At 38.5% G+C, this 7,493-nt stretch overlaps 1 protein-coding gene across 1 annotated transcript in view; it reads right to left on the bottom strand.

Moving 5' to 3' along the window:
- Positions 1–7,493, bottom strand: part of LOC104157450 (cytosolic beta-glucosidase-like) — a gene marked incomplete at its 3' end in the record, with an annotated part of 23,903 nt that overhangs the window by 5,807 nt on the left and 10,603 nt on the right. The window contains 2 exon segments of the mRNA XM_009694778.1: positions 750–977; positions 5,155–5,227. Of these exon segments, the coding sequence (XP_009693080.1) occupies positions 750–977; positions 5,155–5,227 (301 nt within the window).

Below are 7,493 nucleotides of genomic sequence, written 5' to 3'. Positions count from 1 at the left end.
TTCCCTACTTTCTGCAGGCAAAGCTGTCATTTCCTATCTTTTCCTAGTAAGTCACCTACATCTTTCCCCTGTCCATACCAATGCAATTAAAATAAACAAATCAGAAGTGTAACAAATTTTATATCTGACTTCTAGCAATCTGACCAGCTCATTGATGTGCTGTATCCCTTTTCACTTCTACATTGTCTGCTGAGACTGTGAAAACTCTTCAGAGAAGGGACTGTCTTGTGTTTGTCAGAGAACTAAGAACAGTTCCCAGCTGAGTCTGAAGAATCCTCTATAATTTGCTGAAGAAAATATCTGGGAAAAGTACGTCCTTCTTAGTGCAAAATAGTCAATGTGAAGTTCAGTACATCAGAGTATAACGATAAACTACCTAAATGCATTTGCCAAATAAGATACTTATCTATTGTTAAGTTATCCAAAAATATCCTCATGGCTAGGATCTCTGTAAGTATAAACATTCTGATGAAGCAAAATGATTTAGAGTTACAATTAAAAAAACTGGAGTAAGCAAAAAGATACATAGGAAACATAATCCTATTCCAAAAGATTGTGCTATCCAAGGGGATCTAGAATATTAATTAGTAGGTTGTTGCAAACCTATAAAAAAATCATCCCATAATTACTCTGAAAAAAGTTGCAATTTCAAAGCTACACTGCAGAATAGCATACTGGATTAATTATGCCAGACTGCAGCAATAACCTTGAATTAAAGCTGCAACCTTCTATTTTTAAGAAACAATTGCCTTTCTGGTTGATGAAACCTGTCGTCCCATCAGGTAACAGACGTGACCAGGAAAGAGAAAAGCTATAATGAGTCAATCCAAGCTGTTTGATACATTTCAAATCTTCCTCCCACAGAGTGTAGCTGCCACAAGCTACATCACCAGTCTGGTTCTTGAAAACTCGATCTCCTCCCTGATGGGCGAATGTGTCCCAGACATTAGGGCCCTTTCCATCTGCATTCCAGCCTTCTGTGTGAAAATCAAAACTTGGTCATTACACTCCTGACATCAAAAGACATATGTTGAATGTAAATATTTATCACAAAGTAGGCACAAAACCCTCAAAATCCTATGAGCAAATGAAGCAGTATTCCCTCCCCCCTCCTCATATCATTTAAAGTAACTAGGAACTTCTAAGCATTAGTATATATTTGAATTAGGTTTTGCATTTATTCATATTTTTCCTTGCTGCTAATTATTTGAAAATCCTGTTTCAAAAAGCATTCACAGTTCTGACACTATTCATACTTCCTCAGCCAAAAATCAGATGTTTGCAACTCTTGAGATATTACAGGTTTTCACAAAGGGCATTTTCTAATGCAACTTCCATCCATAAATGTAAAAGATCAGTCCATATCAAAGAAAGCCTTTAGGGTATGAGAAATACATCCAACAAATAGGCACTTATGGCTTTCTGGATGTCCTTTGAAAATCCTGACAGTCTGTTAAAAAGAAAGGAATGCCATTACGAGCCATGGCCTTAGGCATATACAAGCTGAATTAATAACACAGCTCTACAAAACTACTGCTTTTTGCTTAGCCAAACGTTCACAGAAATGAATTTTGAATGCTCAAAATCCCTGCACCGTTTTCTTCACTATCATAATTTTGGGAAATTTCTTTGAAATTCCAAACCTGAGATAGATAGATTACCTTTAAAATATTCAAGATTTAGCTGTTGTTTGAGATTACACAGTACTAACATTACATAGTATTTAAACCAAATAAATTCACCATTACAATCTTCTTTGTCTTTCCAGAGCAACGCTGTAACTGAGGCAAACATTTCATTTTTAATATGGAGAGCTCTGTAAACTTACACCCCTGCAAAGTGTGATTTTATCACAAAATTCCAAATAACCCCAAAATGGCCAACCTCATTTACCAGCAAGATGTTTCAGAGCCCCAGTGAACCCACTGTTCCAGGGTTACTCTTTAAAAACTAAAATGACATTGTGTGTTAAAATCATGTATAAATTAAATATCAGTTGGGTTGTAAGATTAATAACTATATAATAGCTACATATCAATCCTCAATAAAAGTGTTTTAATAATCAATTAGTATATAGAAATTAGAGATGGAGGAGAACTATTAGGAGGTCATTGAGTCCATCCCCTGCCAACGCAAGATTGCTCCCTTAAGTATATTCAGTACTTAATACACATCTGTCTTATTAAATCTAAGTTTAATGCAAGGTTAAGCATATTGAAGACACTTAATTTAAAGCATTAGTAAAATTTGTAATATCACTTCTATAACCTAGCTTTTCAAAGATCATTGTCACATTTCATGTTCTTTACAGAATTTTATTGCAGCACATGAACATCGATACATCTACATTTGGTTGGTCAGTAAATTAAACTCTTATATAGGACAACCTTCAAAGTAGGTCAAATTTTAGATCCAGACAGTTTGAGTTTCTCTTAATCTCAGACTTTGTGCTCTGTCTGTATAGTCCTTGGAAAAATGCAGTACTAAAAGTTTTCTATATCCGGCTTCTGATTTCAAACATACCTGCTGAAATAAATAGTCATTTTAGAGGAGTGCAGGAAATAACAAATAACAGTAATTCTTTGGTGGTACCTAGAATTTAGAAGCCTTTAAAATCAGGCTTCCTGCACCATATCAATATGGTATAGCTCCTTTTTCACTACGGTGGGAGTGAAGGGAATTCAAAAGCTGCCATAACGGGCAGCTAACACACCTTCATTTAAGAATCAGCAGCTAGCGCAGATGCTGAACGATTTCTTTTTTGTCTGCTTTCCTCTAGCAAAGAAGGTGGGAGGGAGGAGGAGAAGCATTCGATTTTCAGCAGAGTATGACAGTGCTACTCCAGTGGTCATTAGCCACTATAAAGCCCTGAGTGGGGCTATGGCAAACAGATCCACTTTCAAGCCTTCCTCATGCTGTTTGAAGAGCCTCTCTGTGCAGTGCAGTGTATCTGAGCTAGCTAAATAAAGTGGAGGAAGCAATCTAGCCAAGGCACCAGAAAGCTCCACATACACTAACGTATCCTGCTGAGCCACAATTAGCCTGCACAGAGCTCTGCTCTGCTTCAATGAACTGAGCTTGCACCTCTAAGCTTGCTCAGAAACCTCTACGCTACACAGAAGTTCACAGTGTAGGCATACCCTCGGAGTTTTAGTGAGCTTCAGGGCCAGGAAAGAACAGTGAAGAGGAACTTACTTTACATTTCAAACACATGGGTGAGTCTTAGCTACTAAATCATCACATAACATGTCATCAAAAGATTAATATGTATTATCATGAAATGTGATGCATGTTGCCCGTTCTCTGTAATTATTACAACGGAGTAAGATAAAATATCTTTCCATTTAAGTGAAGCCAGTGAAGCAGGAATATTACTGACCAGAGTATTTAACTTTTCACATACTTTTCCAAGTTAGTTTTTCTTCTCATTCAGCTGTGCTTTCACTTTTTGGAGTGAAATTTTCTTGGCCCGGTATGTGCCCAAAAGGTGAAATTTTGTCTGAATTCATATAGTTCAACTATTTGGCATATTAAAAAAGTGAAGAAAACCACTTTCACCATTAGGAGAATTTTTTGTAACTTTTCCCTCTCTCTGTCTCAAAAAAAAAAAAAAAAAAAAAAAAAATCAAGCAGAGAGTTGAAATTTAGCATAGAAATGGCCCTCAGTAAGAAGAAGTGCTTTTGAGTGTTCTGGTGCAAATTGATTTTGATTTGACTGAGTCATGAACCTTTGAAATCTGCACTTTGAGCATGCAGAGTACAATTGGTATGATTTTTTAGCACTTTGAAATATACAGAGTGGAAAAGGTTGTGCTGTGCATAAATACATAGCTGACAGTGAAAAATAAAGCAGCCTGTCAGCCCTTGCCTCATCCACTGTGTATCTTGTGCTATGTGCAGCAACTGAGTTTGGACTCTACAAGAACTATTGCTTCAATCATGTTGCCTCTAAGTTGGAAGCTGCACAGCTTCCAAAGCTTTCAAGAGGAGGAATTCCCTGTTGAGTTTCTTACTTCTGTGGGAAAAGGGTCATTAGAGTAGTGTCTAGATCACATATAGATTTTTTTTTTTTTTTACGTTTCTCCCACTCCAAAGCCTTAGGAAAGCTCATTAAAAATACATTAAGAGAACATTAAAGCTGCACATCTAGCCACTCAAAAGGCAGGAAATTATAATGTCATTCTATATGCACAGACAATTCACATTTTAAAAATTAGTTAGTAAAGCTATGCGCATTGCAGGACTCGAGTTAGAATCTGGCCCAGAATATTGATTCCCCAGGAACAGCGAGCTGTTCAGTCTATTAGGTGAAGCTAACTGAGCTCGTTAAAAGGTACCAAGCATGGGCAAGTACTCTCGCTTTCAGCAATAACCAAGAACTAAAGGCTACATCCTCAAAGACAATTTTAGATCTACAACTCCCATTTAGGTACTGAAATCAATGGGAGCTAAGTGCCTGTATGCTGTAGGGTATAATATGAGAAAATCAGATCTATATCTATTTTCAAGGTCTCTAAACACACATTTATGAAGGGATGAAGTTTGAGGGGCTTATGGCTCTAGGTGTCTCTGTACCTTATGGATTTACATTCCCTAATCAGCCACGTATTTTCATGTCATGCTGGGCAAATCACTTTATCAGCACCTCCATTCACTTGGGAACATGATACATGTCCTTGGGGGACAGCCTCCACAAGTCCAGCTGTTAACCTCTCAGCTCATCGTTTTACATATTCTTTGGAGATTACTTCCTAACTGAGGACCCCTTGTGAGTACCAGTGTCTGATGAGGTTGTTCTCCCATCCAGTTTTGGAACAGCTGACAGTAATCTACTTAAATTAGCTCTAGAGAAAGGAAATATTCAAGAAGTAGTTGGAAAATAACTTTTATCTGCTTTCCCCACCACCACCTCTCAATATCTAGTAAAAGGTTCCTCCTCCATTTCCATTACCTAGTCATATTTCTAAGATTTGAAACATCTTTTACCCTTTTCTTACTGTTCAGGCCAGAATTGCTTAAACAGAAGTGCTACATGGATTTGCATCAGATGCAGCATCTACATGATGAGGCAAAGATCACGCACTCTCCTTCCTGCATCCAGACTTTTTATTCACTTAAAACTTCCTTAACACTTTGGCAGCTAAAAATTGACACCTTCAATTTGATATGCCGCTGTAGCTGCACACCAAGCAAATCCAACTGGAAAAGCAATATCCTCTGGCACCAGCTGCAGAGGACAGGCGAATACACAGCATTATGCGATGCTATGGAGATGTGGGCTTCATTTGCAGACAGCACTTTCTGGCTCGATCACTCTTCCACTTGTTACAAGCAGATTCCATACTGAAGACAAAAATAAACCCTGTGCAGCTTCACACACCGAAGGGCAAGCCATGCATTTTGCATATCTCAGGATTAAAGCAGAAAGGTTCAGGCAGCTAACAGTGAAAGTGGAAAAGGCAGCAGTGGAATAGCCTGGGGTAGCCACAGTAAAGGGGCTCCACCTAGTACAAAGCATTAGTACACAGAACAGACTCCTGTTCCCCTTCACTTCCCTCTCACCTTCCACCTCCCAGCCAAAGAGGCGGACCCTCTACTCAACATAAATCCTTTAGCCACTAGGCAAAAAGTCATTTCCACCCCTTTCAGTAAGCTTCAAAGACCAACAGCACCTCTTTTTTTCTGGTATCAAATTTATATTTTTTCTCTCCTGACACCAAAACCACTTGCCTGCAGTAGGTGCAAAACGGTGTTTGAGCCACTACATGTTTAGCAGTGGAAACCACTGAGTAGAAGAGGAAGATTTGTATGCGAGTGCAAACAGAACAGCTATCTTTCTCCTTCTTTAAAATCCCATGGGTGCTCTTATTTTTCTAGAGCAGCAATGACAACCTTATGGCATGCGTGCCAGAATCAGCATCTGCAAAACAGCCCTCAGGTCTCTTCCTCTGCCTTCTGTCAATGCCGTTACCGCTCTCCTGTCAGCAGGCTGAGAAGGGAGCAGCAGCAGGAGGACAGTCAGGGTACAGCTGTAACAAGTGGGATGGGTTGAAAGTAGTTTACTGTCCCTTCCCAGAAAACTGCAACACCTGGCACACTAGATGGCACTACTGCAATTTTCTTTTGGACTTACAGGAGTTTTTTCCCCATTTACTGTAATACTACATCCACCCTGCTTTTGCCAAGGTCAGTATCTGCACATATTGGACTGATAGGCAATAATGTATGACCACTACTATTTTTTCTCCTTCTTTAATCTTCTTGTACCTTTTTGATTTTGAAATCTTTCCAGGTGAGGATCTACTCCTGCAAAGCATTATACACATAAGTGATATTTTCTTTGATAATGAAAATAAGAGCAACAAAATAAGACATACACAGAAAAACCACTAATACAGATAACACACATACTTTTGCCAGAAATATACACAATGAAAGAGTAAACTTCTTAGGAAAAAAAAATCCTTTGTAGAGATGCAGAGAAGCTGATTTAATTCCAAAGTGCATGTTGCAGAACTACACTGTGCAGATGCAATGCAAAATAAATCAGGCTTTCACAGCAGGCATGCGTTTCCTCAAGTGCCTTTCAAAGGAAAGGTAAAAGCCCCTTGAATACAAAGGAACAAAGGGGGAAATGAGGCACAACATATCAACTTGTTCCCAAAACACACACTGATACATGGTCTAGGCAAACATACGTATCCTTTATGTGTTTTATACAGATGACTAAAAACTGAGGCAATGAACTAGTTGATGTTCTCTGGTTGAAGTAGCCTCCTCAGGATTCCATTTGTAAGAAAGTAAGCATTGGACAGTTAACAGTAAAACTCATCAGGGACATCTTAAATAGTGATTAATAGGCATTAATGAACTAGAGTAATAATGCATATTTTTTACATCATTAAATGTTATTGGTAGGTACCTTTGAAAATGTAAGTGACATTAAATCTTTCCCCAGAAAATCATACAATTCAATTTCACAAGAGATAGAATAAATATGTAACTCAATAATAGGGGTAGAAGGCCAGACAGGAGGTAGTAGCAATAAAAACCCAATAAAAAGTTTTATAAAGATGCTTAACCATAAGAACAAGGCTAAAAAGTGTCACTGCTGATTCTCTAGCAGGAATCAACAGAGACAGAGATGGGGTTTAGGAGAGATTGAGTGAGAGGAAAATATTCTATAAGCAGTCTGGGGAAGAGTGAACAAAATTTGCCTCGGAGGTTAAGGCAGATTCACAGTAATGAGATAGCAGGTTATGCCAGATAAGTAGGCAGATACTGGAAGATGCAGAGGTTCAAAATTCAGAGAAGCTGCGTTTATAGCAACTAATCTCAAACTTCTCTGGCAACCCAATTTTTAGATTTGTGACCCCACTTCTGTATTTCTGGACTCATGAACCCACTCCTTGTTGCAGTAGTGGGACTTGCAATTATATTTCCATTAGACTCACTGCATGTCATGGCCTCTAGGATGCACCCGCCTTCTTACT

The sequence above is a fragment of the Cariama cristata genome, unplaced genomic scaffold (assembly GCF_000690535.1).
Source record: "Cariama cristata isolate BGI_N322 unplaced genomic scaffold, ASM69053v1 scaffold22912, whole genome shotgun sequence".
NCBI lineage: Eukaryota > Metazoa > Chordata > Aves > Cariamiformes > Cariamidae > Cariama > Cariama cristata.
Note: the sequence above shows the minus strand (reverse complement) of the source record. Positions and strands in the feature narration are given on the sequence as shown.